Consider the following 21,878-nt stretch of genomic DNA (forward strand, 5'->3'; position numbering starts at 1 on the left):
CACTCATAGGACAAGGTTATGTACTGATCCGTTGACGAATGTGATGACCAGAGGCTTGCAGGCACCTAACCTTGTGTTTCCCCTCAGAGCTTGGATTCAGTATTCACGCAACTTTCTAGAACACAACTACTGCAAATAATGAGACTCAAGTGGACACTCGTGCCCAGAGAGATACAGAGCATCAGGTGGCTCTCTGGGGGCAATACCTGAAAACTCAAGCTGCATGAAAGCACTTTGATTCATCTGGGCAGCTCCCTGCTCCTGGTGCAGCAGAGTCACGGTCCCTCGCTGTAGCTGTAAGTTCAGTTTGGCAAAGACATGGTCTCGCTTTGTGTACGTGTTCATACAAGAGGCGTCTGCAGTGGGGTCAAAAAACTCCTCGGAGCCTAAATGTGAGGAAGAAAAGACTTTAAGAAAACACATGGGAAAATTTAAAAAGCACTGATCACGGTCACTATGACATTACTTAACTATTTTCCCCCCTTTTAGGGAAGAACTCCAAAGTCATGGGTGACTGTTTTATTCACCAATGTGAAACGACCCTAACTGTTTTATAAGGGCCCTGATCAACTTATTGTCAAATGAAGGATGATGCCAAATTCATGATAAAGTACAGTATAAGGCAGCACTGCCCAATACAGTGCACTGTCCTACACAGTGGCCACTAACCTCAAGTGGCTTTGAGCACTGTGGCTCATGTGGCAAGTCAACGGAGGAAGTGAATTTTTTATTTAGTTTAATAAATTTAAATAGCCATTTGTGACTACAGCTACCATACTGGACAGCCTGGGTGTAAAGGGTGGCTCCGGATTGGTATTCAAGCCTCAGAGTTTAAAACTTTTGAACTTGCTCAGATTTAATTCTCTTACAATCACTGCCACTCAGATCGATCTGAAACCATATTAATATTCAAATTCAGTAATGGAGTTGCAAACAAGTATCTCTCGAAACTTCCTCTCTCTGCCTCTATGAACATGAGACAAACTGTTACTAATGTCTTTTTTTTTTTGGCTGTGTTGGGTCTTTGTTGCTGCACACAGGCTTTCTCTAGTTGCAGTAAGCGGGGGCTACTCTTTGTTGCAGTGCACAGGTTTCTCATTGAGGTGGCTTCTCTTTGCTGTCGAGCACGGGCTCTAGGCATGCGGGCTTCAGTAGTTGTGGCATGCAGGCTCAGTAGTTGTGGCTCGTGGGCTCTACAGCGCAGGCTCAGTAGTTGTGGCGCACGGGCTTAGTTGCTCAGCGGCATGTGGGATCTTCCCGGACCAGGGATCGAACCCGTATCCCCTGCACTGGCAGGCGGATTTTTAACCACTGCACTACCAGGGAAGTCCCTCTACTTTTTTTTAATTTGAAATATACCATGGGCCATTTCACAAGTAACAGATGAATTATGAACCAAGTGTCTCCTTTCACTATAGCCAAGAAGGGAAAGTAAAGGCCAGCCCTGCCTTACCCAGGATCTCCTCAGGAGTCCAGTGTTCGTGCTGCTCTGCAGTCAGGCCCTCGACTGGTTTCCCCTCAGGGCTCTGCTGCCCATACCAGCCGCCCCAGCCAGGAAACCAGGACTGCAGGTACTGCAGCATCCCGCTGCCTCCACTGGGCTCTGGGTCTCCAGGAGACTCTCCCGGAGAATACAACTGAGGCTCTCGTAAGCTCTGTGTCAATCAAAAATGAGCACATATGAGTACTCGAAGACAGAAACAGGAAGTGATACATCGCTGCTTATTCTCTGTCTGCCCATAGAGGCACTCAGAGCCTACTGGGTCAGAACACATCTTCTCACAGAGGATTTCCTACCTCTGCCAGTTCTTCCTGTTTGTGAAATCGTTCATGAACCAGTTCACGCAAAATCTTCAATTCCTCAAAGCTCTGTTCCTCTTCAATCCGACACACTTCCTCCTGTTTGGGTGAAAACAAACAAACAAAACAGGTATTATAGCTCCAGAGAAACCGGACACCTTCACGAACCAGTCCAGTACTGCGAAGGAACCCAACTGGCCTCCAACGTTTCCCAACATTTTGAAGGCCAAGAAACAATGAAGATAAACAGTTAATTCCATAATTGCTATGTTTCTTGTTTAAAAAGCTTTTCCATATAACGCTGATAGATTCTACCTGGTCTCTGAGATGAGACTAATGGTAAGTACAGAGGGAACAGACACAGTACTGAGCTGGAAATAGGAAAGGAAGAACATGTGCTGCCAGAGTATCCCATCTTTGCACAGCAATGGTGGTTTACGAAGTGCCTTCACATGCGTTACCTCAATTGATTCAAGTCGGTGGCTAGTTATTATTCTTCCCGCTTCAGATGAGGAAACTGAGGACCAAGTTTACAGAGTAAGTGTGTAGGCCTCCAGCTCCTTTATGTTTCCTATGGGACATTACCAAGGAAGTGGTCATTTTCATTTGTTTCATGCTAGTTAGGAAAGAACAGTGGTGGCCAGCTACATGCAAAGAAGTAAAAGAAAGCAGAGGTAGCTATCCTAAGCTGTTTCTTATACGCTATGATTAAGAGAGGATATTATATGTGTTTACTTGCTCACCTCAGTTGTAATTTAGATGTTTCTCTCCCTCCGTGTCTTTGCCTGTGCCTTTAAGAAAACCATCCAAAACAAAAGGTCTGGTTTAGTCCATCCTTTTCATAAGGTTTCTATGTCAGTAACCATGCCTGAGCCTGGTGAAAAAAGCACTAGCAAACTGAGCGGGTCATGCCCGGGGTGCCGGCAGAAGAGGCGAAGGCACCCAGGGGTTCGGCACAGCCCCTGGTTACCACAGTGCGGTGCTCCCACAGGCTGAACGTGTCCCCGATTCTTATGTTGAAGTTCTAACTCCCAGTGTGATGGGGTTTGAAGGTGGGGCCCATGGGAGGTGAACAGGTTTAGACGAGGTGATGAGGATGGAACCATCATGATGGGATTAGTCCCCTTACAAGAAGGGGAAGGCGGACAGATCTCTCTCTACCCAGGAAAGGCCAAGTGAGCGCACAGTGAGAAAGCGGCTGCCCACAAGCCAGGAGGCTGGTCCTCCCCAAGAACCGAATCTGCCAGCACCTTGATCATGGACTTTTCAAGCCTCCAGAATTGTAAGAAATAAATGTCTATTGTTTAAGCCCCTCAGTCTGTGGCACGTTGTTATAGCAGCCCGAGCTAAGACAGGTGCTAAAGGGAAGCTTAGAAGGGTTTACTAAAGAAAGAGTGAATTAAGAGATAGTACGCAAGCCAAAATACCGGCAACAGTCTAAATTGCTATTATAAAAACTGATGCTCACAAAACCGCAACAAATCAAGGAGGAAACACTCCCTACTGCCTTCCCCCAGGAGACAGAGGCAGACAGACTAGAGCCGGGAGGGAGCTTCACACCAGGGCTCCAGGACTGCCGGTTCTAAGGGTCTCTGGCCCTGCAGGTAACTAAAACAGAAGCTTGCCTTCACCCCTACTTCACACCCTCGGCCTAGCCTCTACCTCCAAAGCCACAAGGTCAATCAAGTCAATTGGGATTAGGGAAAATGTGGGCCAAAGTCCACAGGGATTAGTTAGAGACTTTGCAGGAAAAGAATTAGGATCAGGTGTTGAAGAGACCTGAGTGACTAGATGGAATGTCTCTCTGGGCCCCACACGGAGAGCTGGGGGGGCGGGGGGTGGGTAGGCCTGGCAGGACCACAGCCCCTTTCTCTTCCTCCCACCCCATGGCCCGGCTCTCCTCAAGCAACAGAAGGTGGAAGATGCTTCCTGCCAAGGCAAAGCCGGGCCTTCCAAGAAGCTCTCACCCTAATAAGACCGACTTTATCCTGTAAAACTATGATCCCGAACAAAGACTTTATTTCCTCACAGGTTCCCTTCTCTTCAGCCTTTGAGAGACACCCTTACCCTCCGACTGGAGACGAGACATGAGAGACAACAGCATCCTCACCTCATCGTCTGCAGACAGCAAGCCTCCTCTCAACTTGGTGAAGTATTTGTCAGTGTAGGACACGGCATCACGGGCCCGGCGCAACAGGAAGTCCCACGTGCAGCGCGTCCTCTGCTCCCGGATCTCATGCAGGTTGGCATTCAAAGCAAAATACCACCACTCTCGGCAGCTGAAACAGTTCGTAACCATCCAGTTACTTACGATAAAAGCGATGAAAATGCTATCGACCCAGAGCAATCCACAACACACCACTCCCCTTCTGAGACATCTCTTCTCTTGTCAGCCATCTGTTTATGCCTCAAACTCAAATAATATTAGGCTAACCTCAACATATGGGGAAAGTTAATCTACTGGATCCCCAGTTTATGCGCCGATTATAACACATGACTCAACTGGTCTGAGTCACCCATAACATCAGCCCCTCCCACAGAAAATCAGGTGGTGGCTATACAGTAAATACCATCATAAGATAATCAGCAAGGATTTGACTATTAAAGATTTTAAATGGAATATTTCAAGAAAGACTGGAAATACACAGCATCTAAAAAAAGTTTTAATATATTGACTCGTCAAGTTTAGCACATCCACATAAAAAAGATTTATTTTTGCTACAGATGTTATCAAGTGTACTATATAAATGCTGACCAAACAACTTAGGAGAAAAGACACAGGGAAGTAGGTTCAAGAGTGCTGCAAAGTATTTACCACACAATCAGAGCCCACCAGAGCAACGCCAGTCTCCTTACTAAATGAGGCTGAGAGAACCTTCTGAATTCCACTACACTCGACCTAAGAGTAAACCCGCGACACCAAAGAGATATACAGTAGCATGTCAATGATGATGAACAACAGAAATGGCATTTTAAAGCCCAGAAAAGTCGACTGTACTTTTATCTCCAACCATGTGTAAAAGACAGTGAGGCATATTTCTGATCTAGGTACAAAAAAAGAACATGCTAGAAAATGCATTTCAGACACAACACTTAATTGACAAGCCTTACTTCTCAGATACGGCCACTTTGGGTTTCCATTTTCGGAACTTCAACTGCCTCTCCTTTCGTTCCAGCTCCTTGAGGAATTCCATGATTTGCCGGTATTGCAACTTTTATTAGAGGTTAAGAGACACTAGGTTAGAATTGGTTTGTTTCTTTTGCTCAGTTAAGACATATACGTCACAGGAACAAGTCATATTAGTCAACCCACTGAGCTGAAATCCAGTGCAAACTGCAAGACTAAACTCCAGCACCACGTGTCACGTCTCTCTGAACAGTCAGTAAAGTACGTAAATTTACTGTCTCTCTTGTACTCTTTGTTCAGCACTTAAAATATCAAATCAAAACTAACCTGAGACCCACCCAATACGACTGTATAAAGACAGTGGCTTCTGCACCCACCACAGCCTGGTCTCATGCACACTTCCTTTCCCACGAGGGGACCTCGAAGTATCCAGACCCTTCTATCAACACGCCTCCTTCACCCCAGTTACCAGTCCAATAGTTACAGGGAGAAACAGGGAACCTGAGAGAGTTTCAAGGGAATGGTCTCCAGATGAATATCACATTCAATACGGGGAGTGTGCCGAGACCTCAGAGGCTCTTTAGAGCAGTTTCTCTTCAGAAGAGCAGACGCGCACACAGGCTCCAAGATGTAGTGATGGTTTCGACTCTCCTTGCTCTTGTCCATGGCCTCCTGAGTGTCACAAGAATGGCTGTCATCATAGCAAATGTTTTCAGGATCAAGTCACCTGTTGGAATGCTGTCTAATCTACAGCATATTATATCAGAAACCAAAAGCAGGATAAAACTGGGAATCTAAAGCTCTCTAGCATTTTAAAATTTTTATTTATGTTTCTTACAGGTAATACATTAGGTAATACATTCACGTGGTTTAAAATTTAAAAGGCAAAAAAAGTGCAATCTCTCCTTCCTACTCCCATCCTCCAGCCACCCAGTTACCCTACTCACAGGCAACCAATGACACCAGTTTCTTACGTACTCCACCAAAAGCATTCTGTACGTAGTCAGCCAAATGTTAATTTTCTGGTTTTTTAAACCATTCTTACACAAATAGTGTATATGCTCTTTTATCTTGGTTTTTAAACTTAATACTGTATCTTAGAGACTATTACGTATTCATCATAAAGATCTTTGCCTTTATTTTTATAGTTGCATTCTCTTCTACTGTATGGATGCACTGCATTTATTTAATCAAATGAGCAAAACAAAAACCATTCTGCACAATAGCATGCAAGCCAAAGATAACCGTGGTTGAGGGAAATACGAGTCCTTTTCCTCCATTTCACTTAAACCACCGACAATTTCTTTACAAAAAGATTAAACTGAGTTTTTTTAAATATCCTTCACAAACAGTAATACTTTATAGCCAATGATTTATAATGACTTTCTAAGTATTTCTTAAAGGAATGCCACCGAAGGTGAAATTTCAACATAAAATGTTGTAAGAAAGCTCTTCTTTAAGAACCAGATCTGGTGCTTCATTCATTAAAAATCTGGACGCTTAGTACACTGGGGGCTAAGAGAGTGGAGAATGCTAATATGTCAAGTGCTTGCAGTGGAATACCATGTAATAGTCAGAAGCAATGAATCAGAAGTATAAGCAGCAATACTGATCAATCTTAAAAACAGAGATTTAAGTGATAAAAGAAAACAATAATACGCTATAAATGTAAAACATACACAAATCCCTATATATTGTTCAGAGTTACAGACATAGCAAGTACCTCAAGCATACATACTCGAGGGCGAACGCCTATGCAGGGAGAGGGGGTGGAAATGGGAACAGAGATGCAGAGAACAAAACCTTATGTGGCAACGATCCTACACCACTTTACTGCCGTGCTGTTATAACAAAGCCCTGCCACAATCATACCTGTAACTCCACCTGAGGCAAATCCCCCAATAAAGTGCAATCGACATCCCAATAGATGCTAAACTCTGCCACATCTAACTGCTTTTTCCGCATTAATTTCTGTACCTGAGGGAAGACAGGGAAGAAAACAAGATGATTCTTTATTCACAAATTTATCCACTCATTCAACAGGCCATTTGTGAAGAATCATGCACCGGGCACTTTGCATGGTGCTGAGGATACAAAACTGAATGAAAACATGGTTACAGAGTTCAGAATCTAACTAACTGGAAATACAAACATGCAAATAATTTTAATTAAGCAGAGGGAAGCAGAGGAAGAATATATGAGATGCCATAAGCAAACAAAGGGAAAATGTCACTGTGCAGATGAATATCAAAAGATGTGTACGTTTCAGACAAAGGGTGGGAGGGAGGGACCGGGACACATTTCAAGGAGTGGGGCCAATGACACAAAAGACCTGACAGCTGCAGAGGACGGCGAGCACATCTGTGTAACTGGGGCACTGTGCTGAGGGATGGGGCAGTATCGGCTCACGTGTATGGTAACACATTTGAAGTGAGGAGCTAGTTAAGTGTTGAGAAAAGTAGGCTGGAACGTTACTAGGTGTACTAGGTTGAACAGTCCCCCCCGCACCCCCCAAAATTCATGTCGCCCCAGAACCTGTGAATGGGACCTTACTTGGAAATAGGGTCTTTGCAGATGTAATCAAATTAAAATTTCATAGCCCTAGGAAACAAATACAGTAAGAAGTCTGTCATATTGGGCTTCCCTGGTGGCGCAGTGGTTGAGAATCTGCCTGCTAATGCAGGGGACACGGGTTCGAGCCCTGGTCTGGGAAGATCCCACATGCTGCGGAGCAACTGGGCCCGTAAGCCACAACTACTGAGCCTGAGCGTCTGGAGCCTGTGCTCCGCAACAAGAGAGGCCGCGATAGTGAGAGGCCCACGCACCGCGATGAAGAGTGGCCCCCACTCGCCGCAACTGGAGAAAGCCCTCACACAGAAACAAAGACCCAACACAGCCAAAATAAATAAATAAATAAATAAATAATAATTAAAGGTGCTAATAATTAAAAAAAAAAAAAGAAGTCTGTCATATTAAGGAGTTTGGATGTCATACTTGAAGGGACTTGGAGCCACTGAGGGTTTTGATGCAGGCATGCACACCAGGATCCGGGATGGGTTTTAGAAACAGAACTCTAGCAACAGTGCTAAGTGGAGCTTCCCCCTACGGAGTCATGAGTGTGTCAAGATAATGAGCAAGTTTATAGGATCGAGTTACATTTTAGGAATACAGTGACCCTTGAACGTGGGAGTTAGGGGCGCCGACCCTCCGCGAAGTGGAAAATCTACGTGTAACTTTATAGTCAGCCGTCCGTATTCGAGGTACTACATCCAAGGATCGTGTAATACTGTGGTATGTATTTAGTGAAAGAAATCTGCGTCTAAGTGGACCTGCACAGTTCAAACCCGTGTTGTTCGAGGGTCCACTGCATTTGGTGACTCTGAGCTAAGCACCTCCAGCCCCAAGCAGCCACATCCATTTGCCCCAGTGTCCTATACAAATACCATCATCCTTCTCCGTGTGCTGTGACGTGGGAAAGGATGAGAAGCACTGGCACAGAACGAATCAAGAGCCTAGGACGGAAGCAAGGAGGTCACGGAATTCAGGATTTTACTGAGCAAGGCAGAAGCTGGCAGGATCCTGAACTCAGACAGTCGCAGTGAGGATAAGCGTAAGAGCCACATTTGAGACATTTTGTGGGAAAAACTGGCAGGACGTTGTGACCAAATGGATATGGAAAGTGAGGAATAAGAAGTGAAGGGATGAGCGCAGGCTTCTAGGGACTAGCGTCGTGGGTAAGAACACGTGCTCTGAAGCAGGGTTGGCAAACCTGTTCTGTAAAGGGCCAGACAGCAAATATTTAGGCTTTGGGGGCCATTCGTTCTCTGCTGCAGCTACTCAGCTCTGCCACTGCAGCACAAAAGCAGCCTAAACAACATGTAAGTGAACGGGCCTGGCAGTGATCCACTAAATCTTAATTTACAAAAACAGGCGGGGCAGATTTGGCCCCCAGGCCACAATCTGCCAACCCCTGATCTACAGCCGGTCCACCTGGGTTCAGTGGGTCAAGACCCGACTCCACCACTCACTCATTCTTCTGCTCTTCAGCGTCCTCGGCTCTAGTACAAGGATGACGGTGGTGGAAGTTACTGAGAATTCAATGAGGTACATCATGTAAAGCACTAAGAACAGTGCCTGGCACATAAAAGGGCTCTAACGATGTCAGTTTTCATATGTGTGTTTGTAACATTCAGTAACATGTTAGAGAATAAAGGAAAACAGTTGGTTTCAGGGGAGTGAAATGGGCAGGTGGAATATAATGGGATCATTTTGATTATAACGAGCCTAAATACCACAGAGGCGTCCCATAGGTAGTTCGAGACCTTGAATCTGAAGGTCAGAAGAGGGGTGGAGAATGGCCCTTCCAGATGCGAGCGCCATCGACAAATATTCCCAGGTGGCTGCTGAAACTATGAAACAGAATGAGTGTACCCCGAGAGTGCATGTGATGTAAGAAGAAAATCAAAGATAAGATCCTTTCTGCACCTCAGTTTCTTCGTGTACAAAATGTGCCAACGTTTAATGGATGAATGAAATAAGAACAGGTCAGAAGAAATTAACTGTTTCCCTATTTCAGCAAATGAGACAAGAGACATCCACACCCTCCAAAGAACATGGAGAAGAAGCTCGTGATCTCATTTACCTAACACAAAAGGACACAAGGCAGAGCCCTAAATGCTCCAGACCGAGTGCTTTCTTCCCGGTTTGCAGTCGTATTTCATACTTACAGGCTCATTCACAGCATTCTGCATGGACACATTCTTAATGCAGACGCCAAACGCAAAAGGATGGGAAGGATTGGTAATACCATCTTCAAAGCGCAAATGGACATCTTGAATTTTTAACTGCAGCGGGGAAAAAAACACATTTAGACAACTGCTGCAGGTAGAATACCATAGGCAGGAGTTTACTTAAGTAAACCACAGCAGGCATTTTACACAAACGCATAGCTGATGTCACACACACACCCAATAATCTAAGTTCCTAAGAGAGTTATAATCACAAACTGGACATGAATGACACTTCTTTGTGATCAGTGCCTTCTCAAGAAGAGAGTTACAATACTTTCATCAAATCGTTTCAGAAAACACCTTAAACACTGAAATAAAGTAGTACCATTGTATCTAGATAACTGGCCCTCCCTCTCTTATGACATCTTAATCTTGCCTCTGTGTCCTCAAACCTGGACACAGGAACACCAGCAGGGCATTTCCGTTTTGACCTTATTTATTTCCCCTTGCCCCTATAGTGTGGCTACAGAAAAAGCACTCTGCTTCAATGAATTAAAAAATAATAACAGAAAGTGAAAAGACAACCCATAGAACGTGAGAAAATATTTGCAAATCATATATCTGATGATAAGGGACTAAAATCCAGGATATATAAAAAAAACTCTTACAACTCAATAGTTAAAAATAAATAAATACATTTTTTAAATGGAAAAGGGATTTGGACAGACATTTCTCCAAAAGATATACAAATGGCCAATAAGCACATGAAAAGATGCTCTACAACATTAACCATTAAGGAAACGCAAATCAAAACCACACTGAGATTTCACTTCATACCCACTAATGTGGCCGTTATTAAAAGACAGACAATAACAAATACTGATCGGGATGTGGAAAAATTGAAATGTTCACACATTACTGGTGAAACTGTAAAACAGTTCCTCAAAAAAATTAACATATAGTTACCATATGACTCAACAATTCCACTCTTAGGTATATACTCAAGAGAACTGAAAACATACGTTCACACAAAACCATACACATGACTGTTTATAGCAGCAATATTCCTTATAGTCAAAAAGTGGAAACAACCCAAATGTCCATCAACTGACAAACGGATAAACAAAATGTGGTCTATCCTGAGAACTGCAAAAACTCTAAGTATGAGCACTCCATTCAAACGCCTACACTAAGAGACCTGACCAAATTTTAACGTAGACTTCTAGCAGCCTAAGGCTGAGTCCCCAGGACATTCCATCCCCTTCCTGAGCTCCTGTCTAGAAAAGCTCAGGGCTGTGTGTTCTAGCCGACGCCTGACAAGAGCACACCCGCCCCCCTTCTTAGAGCATTTACCAAAAAGGGCTTCCGACTGCGAACGCTTTTTCTGTCCCTATGTGATGTGTCTCCTACAACTCAAGGACCTAAAAGTCGCTCCCTGGAAATGTAATCACCAGGAAGGACGGGGCCTCTGTCTCCCCTCTCTCTGGGAGGACAGAAGCCCAGCTAGCAGACACAGCTGGCCTAATCATATCCACACTGACCAACCCTTTGTAATTTTTCACCTGAGCCCTCTCCCCACCCCCACCCCACCTCCCTTTTCCCTTTAAAAGGCCTGGTCACCTCTGTACAAACTGGAATGGAGCTCTGCTCCTTCCCCTGCTGTCAGGAGTCACTGAAGAAAGTCTGCTTTCACCACTTTAACTTCACTCCAGCTTTGTTTATCTTTGGCAATCCATCCAATGGAATATATTATTCAGTCATAAAAAGAATAAAGTCCTGATACATGCCACAACATGGATGAACCTTGAAAGCATGCTAAAAGGCCAGTACAGCCCCACTGATATGAAATGTCCAGACTAGGCAAATCCACAAAGTAGATTAGTGGTTGTAGGGGGCTGGAGGGAGAGGGGAATTGGAAGTGGCTACTAGTTGGGTATGATGAAAAGGTTCTGGAATTAAGACAGTGGTGATCGATGCCCAACTTTGTAAATATACCAAAAACACTAGATTGTACACTTTAAAAGTGTGAACTTTATGGTATGTGAACTTAATCTCAATAAAGCTATTATTAAAAATAAAAATAATGAGGAATTTAAAAAAAAAATCAATGACACCTAAAATAAATAAATAAATAAATAACTGCCTGGAAAAGAATTCAAAGCAGTCACCTCAAATGTACTGATCTTTTCCCCCAATGTTACCAAAGTTATGAATCCAGCCTCAGGCTGTATTTTGGGGGGAAGTGGGACACATTAAAAACACGTGGCCTGGGCTTCCCTGGTGGCGCAGTGGTTAAGAATCCGCCTGCCAATGCAGGGGACACGGGTTCAAGCCCTGGTCCGGGAAGATCCCACATGCCGCGGAGCAACTAAGCCCGTGCGCCACAACTCCTGAGACTGCGCTCTAGAGCCCACGAGCCACAACTACTGAGCCCGTGTGCCTAGAGCCTGTGCTCCGCAACAAGAGAAGCCACCACAATGAGAAGCCCGCGCACCGCAACGAAGAGTAGCCCCCTCTCGCCACAACTAGAAAAAAAGCCCGCGCGCAGCAACGGAGACCCCATACAGCCAAAAATATATAAATAAGTAAATTTATAAAAAAAAAAAAAAACATGTGGCCTGTGTCACTTTGGTACTGCAAGAAAACCCTGGAGGTAAAAAGTATGGGCTAACACTTACGACACACTGAAAATTAGTGTGAACCCTGCTCTAGTTTTTGAGGACAAACAAAACAATAATTAAAGCAGAAAATAGGGCCAACAGCCCTAGCACTGAAACTCATCAAACTGCCTCCAGACACATCAGTGAGAGTAAATACCTCACTGGGCTGTTCACAGTGCGCTACGGAATCAACTGGAAACCACATCCAACCCCTCTCACTGTACAGATGAAGAAACTGAGACTAAGAGATTAAGTGATTTAGTCATGAAGACTCAGGTGACCTGGCTTCTTGGGAGGTAAATCCTTCAGCAAGTAGGGTGCCAATATTCAAAAAGAAAATGAAGTGAAATGTCAATGAAATGAAAACTCCTACTCACACTAACTGAAGCAAGAAAAACCTGTGTCTGCCCAGAGCTGGACTCGCTGTTCAGGTTTTCCCTCTGGCACCGCCTATGAAAAGGCACGCGTGAGCAATCAGCGCTCTCCGAAGACACCCTGCTATCAGTTAAACCCACAGGAAACAGCAACCACGGACGTGAAATGCACTTAAGCCTGAGCGATCCCTTCTGTGTTCATACTTTATAAAAGCCATTAGGACTTACTTCAATATTCTCCACAATTCTCGTAACTACCGAGGCAGTAACTGAATACCAGTAGGACTCCCCTTTCTGCTGGCGTTCGTTCTACAAAGGAAAGAGCCGGTGTTAGCAGAATCTAGTGCTTTGCTCATTTCAAGTCTCACGACCACCGCTCTCATGGCCAAAAGGATTTCTGCCTTGCCTTCCACTTTTCCTCCAGGGCTTGCAGGAGAGCTTTCTTGCGTTCCCTTTCCAACAGCTTCTCCTTTTCATCATTGAAATCCTGTATTTTTTCAGGGGCTCCAATTAAGTGAAGGCTGGAGATGGAGATCACCCAAGGGTCCACATGGGGGCGATAGAAGGGAATCTGAAGGGTTACCTTCCCAATTAAGCCTGGGAAAAGGAAAGTCTTGTTAACTGTCTGCACACATTTTTAAATTCTATTTTTCTGTATTCTTCTAGTTTTCTTTAAGGAGTATTATTACCATTTACTTTTTAATTTAAGAAAACAAGCAGCAAGTTTTCGTACATGTGAAACAAACATTAGTGGGCTGAGATCTGTAACAACGAGGCATAATAAAGCAGAAGACGGAAAAAGGTCAGTGTAACTTTTTCATATCTAATGCAACATCTCCCTCTGGAAAATACCTCTTCCCCAACAGGACTACATCTTAAACTCCCCTGGGGTGTCTTTCTTCCCATGGCACCTGTACTAGCCCTTGGGCACACAACTCATCTCCTGTTCATTATTAATTAGCTGGTTGATAGGTACTTATTGGGAGTCAGCAGACTTAGCAATACGTCAAATCTTGAGCACAGCAACCGAAACACAGGTCACGTTGCAGTGGTACTCTATCGAGAAAGAATTCCGATTCTTCATGAGAACTCGGGCTGATGGGAAAGCTAAATGGCCCGGTAGAATTGTGACACTTATTTCCCAAGTTCTACCATTTCTCAAAGATCCACACAGCCCAACTAACAGTCTACCTCTGAAAGCAACACGTTATCAGACTGTTATCATTACTGTCTAAGATCTAGAATTCGAGCAGGATCGATCTGTTATATTTAAGATAACAGAGTATCATTAACACCAAATGATCAACTGTGTAATCCAGTAACAGATGAAGAAATCTTACAACAAATAATGAAAAAATATTTTAATTTTGACTTCAGAAAAATGGAATTAAGTTTTTTACATTTAATAAAATTTATATTATAACTGAAACCATACACCAATTTTCACAACAAAGAATTTTAACAATAATTAGTGCACAGTTGCAATTCTAACCTAAATTAATTGGGAGGACACTTATATGACAGCAAAATATAACTTCTGTTACATTTTATTTTTGCAGAACAAGCATAAAAAGGGTCACTTTTGCCGAAATATTAGAAAACATCAATTTTCCCTAAGAGCCTCTCTTAATCCTTTGATAGTCAAATAAGAACTCTCTTGGAAGTATCCACCGTTTCATCATTCCTGAGAGTTTCTTTCAGATTCTAACTTAGTGCCTTTGCTTACGATTCTGGCAGTTCACCTATGACTTGAATTGACTTCAAGAAGGCCTAAATCTCTTGCAAGATTTCTATTTTATTTCACCTAGCCAACTGATTTGCATTGTAATTGCACTTGCACTTTATTGTAATATAAGTACCCTCAAAATAAGGGAAAGACTGACTGATATCAACAGGCTTGCTCAATGACGAGCAGCGTCTAAAGAGGGACTAATTTTATAAGTGGTCACTTAATAAAGAATATTTTTATTCTGTGATAATTCTCGTTTCCTTACCAAATCTAGTAACTGCAAGACTCCGATAATAATTGCAAACATCGACTGAGTCATTTTAATGCATTAACTCAGGTATTCCTCTCCACAAACCTATGATATAGGTACTAGTATTATCCCATCTTAAGATGAAGATGCACACACAGAGTGGTGAGGGAACCTCCCCAAGGTCACACAGCCAGAAAATGGCAGATATGGAATAGAAACCCAAGCATACTGTTCCAGAGCCCACCTTTCATTCAATAGAGTAAACTGTCTCTTAGTAATATGTACAATGAATTCTCTGAAAATAGGAACCCCCTGTATCTAGGATGGAAGTTCTCAGACTTTAGTAAACATAAGAATCACCCGGGGTGCTTATTAAAGATGCAGGTTCAACAACATTCCCTCAGAGACTCTGAGTCAGTAAGTCTGGGGGCCACCTGACCTCCCCGCCACCACCCCCAAGATCATCCTGATATTAGTGGCCTAGAGACCACACCTGAAGACTGATCTAAACTCTACCCTTCCTACCCTGCCTCTTCCTGGTCCAACAGAGCCAAACTCAAGGGCTCTCAGTTTTCACGTCCCAATCGATATAAGACTCAAAACTGCCTCCCACTCCCTTGTTCCACGTACCAGCTTTGACTTCAAATGGTAATTCCAGTTCTTTCAAGGCATCTTTCTTTAAAGGCAAGTTTTCTAATTCAACAGCACCTAAAAAATAAAAACACCATAACATGTTCATCCAACAAATGCAGTAGTTGCTTGTTGTGTGCAAATCAATGAAGGGTAAAGGGAGAGTTTCACATCTAGGCCCAGGCTATCTATACCAATGTGCATTCTCTGTACTAATTTCCTGACCAGCCCAGCTTACCAGCAGATGAAGGATTTGGGCAGGGATCTAACTCTAATGAGCCAGATAGTGAATATCTCAGGACTCACAGTGTCTACTGTGTATTCTCCTTTTGTTTTGTTTTGTTTTGTTTCTTTACAAGCCTTTAAAAATGGAAAAGCCATTCTCAGCTAGCAGGGGGATCTGGCCAGTTGGCCGGTTTACAGACCCCTAGTTTAGGCTACTATTCCACCGGAGGACCATTAACATCTGAATCACCTAGGATGAAATGCAGGCTCCTGGGTCTAAAGCAGAAATTTGCAATTTTTAACAAGCTCTCCTTACCCACCACCCTCCCCTTCCCCGAAAATGGGTGTATTCCATACCACCTCAGAGAGCCCCTGAGAGTTCAATAAAGTTGGTCATCAAGAGGAATTTATACTCTCTCCTCTGCAGAGACCATCTCTGCAGGTTCTCCTCTGCACCCTCACTCACAGGTGTAATAACCAGTCAGAAGAGCAAAGGCATGAACAGGACCACCGCTGAAGGTCCTTTTCAGACCCAGTTTCTATAATTACTTAAATCCAAAAGCACAAGATGTCTCCAAAGCAGACTGAAGGATTAGTCACAAGGGTGCAGCTAGATCTCTCTCTCTCCCAGCTATTGAAATCAACCCTTTACACATACTGGGTTGGCCAAAAAGTGCATTCGGGTTTTTATGGAAAAACCCAAATGCACTTTTTGGCCAACCCAGTACATACTGATCCCTCTCCTGCGCCTAAGGCACTGTGCTGGCCACTGGGAATAAAAACAAAGGCAGGCAGGGTCCCCATCTTCAAAGCGCTGGGGAAACAGCCGTTTTATAAAGTTGCTCATTTGTGCAACACAAGTCAATTTCTGAGTCACTTAAATCTGTCTGAAATGTATTCGCAAGACAACAACCACGCAGCAACCATTAACTGGTAAGAGAACCCAGAAGAAAGGAAAGCAAGTCTTTTCCTCCAAAGACACACTAATACAAGAAACTTAATTATTTTCCCCTTTGAATGATTAAGACTTGTGCGTCACTGGCATCTAAAGAAGTATTCAAAGCTAGCATTCTGGCGGATTCTGAGCAAATGCACCCAACTTATTTTTCAGAACTTTTGCAAGAACACTTATTCACATGGGGCTCCACTTACCTTGAGACTAACCAAAAGGAGAAGTTAATAATCCCAGAGAGCCCAGAAACAACCCTATATCCACACTTGGGGAGAAAATGAGCATAAGGGGGAAAAAACATGAGACACATTCCTTATCAGTTGAAACTGACTTAAAGGGAGGAAAGCATATAACTTCTTCTCCTTCTGAAGAGCAACATGTGCAATCTGAATCATTCGCCCTATTTTTCAATACCCAAATCTGTCACAAAGGCAGACGGCCCCAGGTTTCCATGGCTGCTGTACAGAGTGGAGAAGTGGAAAGAACTGCAGGCAATCCATGCAATGAAAAATTAAAGAAGCTGAAGCACAGACAGCAAAGGAGGTGGTCTAGAAAGGAGAGGACACACAGGAAAGAATGAGGAGAAATGGCAGCCTATAGCAAGTCAAAAACAAGGGAATCGGGGACTTCCCTGGTGGCCCAGTGGGTAAGACTCCGCGCTCCCAATGCAGGGGGCCCGGGTTTGATCTCTGGTCGGGGAACTAGATCCCGCATGCATGCCGCAACTAAGAGTCCTCATGCCACAACTAAGAAGTCCACATGCCGCAACTGAAAATAAAAAAGATCCCGTGTGCCGCAACTAAGACCCAGCACAGCCAAAAATAAATAATAAATAAAAATAAATAAATATTTTTTTAAAAAAGGTAATCAGGCAAAACACAGATCAAAGGCTTCCTACTTCCCCACCCACTCATATGTACCCACAACTGGCCCTGCTGGAGAAGGTCCCTCCAAGGGACCAGGCCACAAAGCACCCAGCATAGGTGAGCACCTTATAGATAATAATGTTTGTTGATTTCCAGACAGATAATTTGCAGACTTATTTATGGATGGCTCTCTCATCCAAAAATTCCTCACCTCAGATTAACAAGAAATCTAGTCACTAGCTGGGGTGAATTTAGAGTAATACCTAATGACTACTCAATCCTCTTCCCTCAGCTCTAGGGAAGCCAACCTCATTTAAAGGGCCAACCTGAGGTTCAGAGCTTGTTAAAAAAAAAAGGAGGGGGAATCTAAATGTACGCCCACGGCCCAGAGTTCAGACTCCTTGACTCAGCACTGGCAGCCTCTATCTTCTGGCCCCAAACCACCCCAAAGACACCCTGCAGGTTCCAGCCTTCTGCCTCTGCTCACACGCCTCATTCTGCCTGGAATGTGGTCACCCAGCCTGGGCCATCTATCAAGATCCTGCTAAGACCCACTCAAAAGCCACTCCCCGAATAGCTTTCTCAGGGTCCTCCAGACAGGATGAATGGTTCCCCTCCCACTGCATTATGCCTGTATCTCTAGTATAACAACGTAATACATACTGCCTTGTATTACTGTACACTTATTTCTGTCTCCAGGACCGGTTAATGGCTCTCTGAGGGCAGGGATTATAGAGGTGGAGCTGGGATGATGATGACGATGATGATGAGGAGGAGGAGGAGGAGGGGGGAGGAGGCGGAGGAGGTGGAAGATGAGAATGGCTATCATTCAGTGAGATCTTACTATGTCCCAAGCATTTCATATGCACTTCTTCATTTGATCCTCACAAAAATATGAGGAAATACTATTATTGTCTTCATTTTTAAGATAAGAAAAATGAGGCTTAGAGGACAAGCAGTCTGCTTAAAAATCATAGAGCTGGTCAGTGGTAGTACTAGAGTTCATACCAGACCTGTGTGATCTCTGGCGGCAAGAGGGAGAGGGGATGAAGAGGAGGCTTACGTAACTTGCTCACAGTCACAAACAGCTGTTAAGTGGTGAAACCAGGGTTAGACCCTATGCCTGAGCTCTAAGTATTTTCTACTGTCTCCCCTTTTTGTATCGTTCCATAACACAGAGTCTTACCCAAAGCAGGTGCTCAGTGAAAGTTTGTCAAATGACTGAACAAATGAAATGTTATACAAGTGCTATCTCTGTCCTTCCACTACTCATATGCTACTTTGCATTTTTATTGCTTTTAGCACGTGTGCACAATCTACCCTTGAAGTCCAACCCACCAGTTAATCATACGTTGATGATCATATGATGATGATAACACTGACTGAGGACCCAGAACAGTTCTAAGCTCTTTGAACCCACATTCATGTGTTTAGTTCTTAGAACCTTATGAGATAGTTACTATTACCTCCAATTTGCAGAAAGGGAGACTAAAGCAATCTTAATATTTAATTTTCTATTTAATTCTTAGTAGAATTTGAGTAATTTAGTACTAAGGATGTAATGTACAACATGATAAATACAGTTAACATATATGTTATATATGAAAGTTGAGAGTAAATCCTAAGAGTTCTCATCACAAGAAAAAATGTTTTTTCTATTTCTTTAATTTTGTATCTGTATGAGATGATGGATGTTCACTAAACTTACTGTGATGATCATTTCATGATGGATGTCAGTCAAACCATTACGCTGTACGCCTTAAACTTACACAGTGCTCTATAGCAATTATATCTCAATAAAACCGTCAGAAGAAGAAAAAAGAATTTGAGTAATTTGCCCAAGTTACTGGTAAATGGCGGAACTGGGATTCAAACCCAGTCTGGCTACAAAATCCATACCCTTGACCACTATTTCAGTCTCCTTTGCATCTTCCAAAGCATCTGTAAATATATGCAGACAGACTGAAATAACATTCTTATTCCTATCTAGTACCCTCTGCCCCCAAACACCGCTTAACTATGTCATCAAGGTCAACAAAAAGTGTCAACTCCTTTGCAAAGCCATTCTCTCAGTGCATTGCAATGCTCTAAAACTTTTCTGGCCAAGCGTCATGGTGTGCTTTGGCGCCATAAGGACAGAGTACCTAACTGACACAAGTTTTGAAAGAAAAAGCATTTTTCTAGTCTGCAGAGAAACATTCCTCAAATTCCACAGGTTCATTAAAAGCCATAGAGAATAATTTGTAAGAAGAGATAAGCACAGCAAAGCAGTAGAAAGCTTCAGAGATACACACAGTTGTCCTTACAAGATATGTTCTGTCTAAAATTGCTGAGATTAGAAATCTATTATTAGTATAGACTCCATGATTTATCAGGTACCACAAATTTCTATTTACTCGTTTCTTTAGCAAAGATCCTTCTTCTTACCATACCACTCTTGAGAAAGCCAGCTCTGTTATTAGCAATGTTGTTGCTAGTAACAATGTTGCTCCTTCTAGGCCCTGTTACCTGCCCTGTACAACCTGGTTAGCTTCACAGTGTGTCTGAGAACTTCAATAAGTGACCAAAGAGGTGAACGTGACACTACTGTTGTACTTTAAACACAGACCCGCCCTGACAACTGGTCACTTTCACTTTCCACTAAGCAGCTCCCTTCTAGGAAAGGGCAGAAGGAAAAGCCGAAGAACAGGAAAGAACCCACTTCTGTTTCCGAAGAAAGGAAGGGAGCGGGGAGGTGCAACCGTGCTAGCTCGCCACCGCCTATTGCTGCCGCGATCACTCTCCTGGTTTAGGTGGGTCAGGAAACCCCGGAGAACGCTGCTCCTGGGAAGAGAAAATCACCACACCCTGTGCTCAGACTATACACACATCTGGATCACTGCTAGCCCCACTAACCTGCCCTGGTCCACTTGCCAAAACTTATACTCCCAGGAAGCCCAGGAGGTTTTCACAATATCTGGGGCCTCCTTTCCTCTTTCTATGATTCTACATGTTTGCAAACTGACTTTATCTTCTTTCTCTAGATTTGTTAAAGGGTTCCATTTTGAGTTGAGCAAACAGAACTTAAATTAAAACAAGGAGAAGGAGAAGAAAGCTGCTTTCCAATCCCCACATCAAACCACTGGGCTGCATTTACACAGTATAGACCTGTAAAGGCTAAAATGTCTCAAGCTTTAGGTACATTACTACTCAGCAAGACAAGAACTCAGAAATTCTGTTGGAAGACCCCACAGTAACGTATTTTAAAACTTCTACTGGGTGTCTATTACACACCAGCAGGATAGGCGTTTCAATGGTCACTCCACTTGATCCTTTTAGCAATGCTGTAAAGGTACATTACCCTGTTTTTCTAAAGAAACTGAGGCTCAGAATTTCAGTGACTTGTTCAGGTAGCTAACAAGTAACACAGCAGGATTTGAAGCCGAAGCCAATGCCATTGTCACTACATCCTGGCTGCCTCCACAAAGCTTCATAAAACTAAAAAATTAACTGGGGTAAAGCACAGTCACCAGTAGCATGGTCTTTTTTTAAATTTTCCTTTTAATATTTAACAGTCCCCTAAAATCTACAACAATCCAGCTATATACTTAAGTTACCCTGTAATAATAATCAGTGGCATATGGAAGAACATTATTTCCTTTTACACATATTTAATACAAAGCCATCTGTCCATCGGGGTTTATTATTCTCAATACAACAAAAAGAACATAAAAAATAGAAATGCTATCTGCAAAGCATACTTCACCAAAAAGAGATACACGTACTCACCTTTCAGAAGCGCAACGGACAGCTGATCAGTGTTCAGGTTATTGACATATTTCCCCAGATAGGTATTGAGAACCCAGGCTACAAGACCTTCCAACATGACTGTATCCTCAAGACAAGGTGTTTAAAACTCATGGATCATTCTTTATTTCTCTCTCTCATGGTCACAGAAGAATCTATGAAAGAAAAAAAAAAAGGAAATGAACAGAAAAACCAGACAGTTTTTCCAAGCTGATATCCTACTCTACCTGCCCTGAAGGTGGCTGGATGCAAAGCACAGATTTAAGTAAAGATGGGGTGACCAATGTTCACTGCACCACTATTTACAATAGCCAAGACATGCAAGCACCCTAAGTGTCCATCAACAGATGACTGGATAAAGAAGTTGTGGTGTATATATATATAATGGAATACTACTCAGCCATAAAAAAAGAAGGAAATATTATTTGCAGCAACATGCATGGACCTAGAGACTATCAAACTAAGTGAAGTCAGACAGAGAAAGACAAATATTATATGATATCATTTATATGTGAAATCTGAAAAATAATACAAATGAATCTACATACAAAAGAGAAAAAGACTCACAGACATAGAAAACAAACTTATGGTTACTACAGGGGGAAGAGGGGAGGGATAAATTAGGAGTATGGGATTAACAGACACACTACTATATATAAAATAGATAAGCAACAAGGGTTTACTGCATAACACAGGGAAGAATATTCAATATTGTGCAATAATCTATAATAGAAAATAATCTGAAATAT

At 43.0% G+C, this 21,878-nt stretch overlaps 1 protein-coding gene across 12 annotated transcripts in view; it reads right to left on the reverse strand.

Annotated features, from left to right (window-relative positions):
* The window catches only part of VPS13D (vacuolar protein sorting 13 homolog D), a 253,994-nt gene that overhangs the window by 222,093 nt on the left and 10,023 nt on the right, over positions 1 to 21,878 (reverse strand). For 11 of the 12 annotated variants that reach the window (XR_014251756.1, XM_082416950.1, XM_082416945.1 and 8 more), the window contains exons 2-13: positions 21,112 to 21,284; positions 15,301 to 15,378; positions 13,098 to 13,288; positions 12,920 to 13,000; positions 9,655 to 9,771; positions 6,800 to 6,904; positions 5,429 to 5,599; positions 4,912 to 5,012; positions 3,911 to 4,079; positions 1,798 to 1,899; positions 1,454 to 1,655; positions 207 to 386 (exon numbers count right to left, since the gene is read on the reverse strand). Coding sequence is in view for 11 of the 12 variants with exons in the window: in XM_082416950.1 (XP_082273076.1) it covers positions 207 to 386; positions 1,454 to 1,655; positions 1,798 to 1,899; positions 3,911 to 4,079; positions 4,912 to 5,012; positions 5,429 to 5,599; positions 6,800 to 6,904; positions 9,655 to 9,771; positions 12,920 to 13,000; positions 13,098 to 13,288; positions 15,301 to 15,378; positions 21,112 to 21,208 (1,594 nt within the window). In the remaining variant the exon portion in view is untranslated. Of the gene's footprint in view, positions 1 to 206; positions 387 to 1,453; positions 1,656 to 1,797; positions 1,900 to 3,910; positions 4,080 to 4,911; positions 5,013 to 5,428; positions 5,600 to 6,799; positions 6,905 to 9,654; positions 9,772 to 12,919; positions 13,001 to 13,097; positions 13,289 to 15,300; positions 15,379 to 21,111; positions 21,285 to 21,878 lie in introns of those variants that run through there. The other variant, XM_082416947.1, reaches the window with a different exon arrangement.

This window comes from Balaenoptera physalus (genome assembly GCF_965194825.1).
Source record: "Balaenoptera physalus genome assembly, chromosome: 1".
NCBI lineage: Eukaryota > Metazoa > Chordata > Mammalia > Artiodactyla > Balaenopteridae > Balaenoptera > Balaenoptera physalus.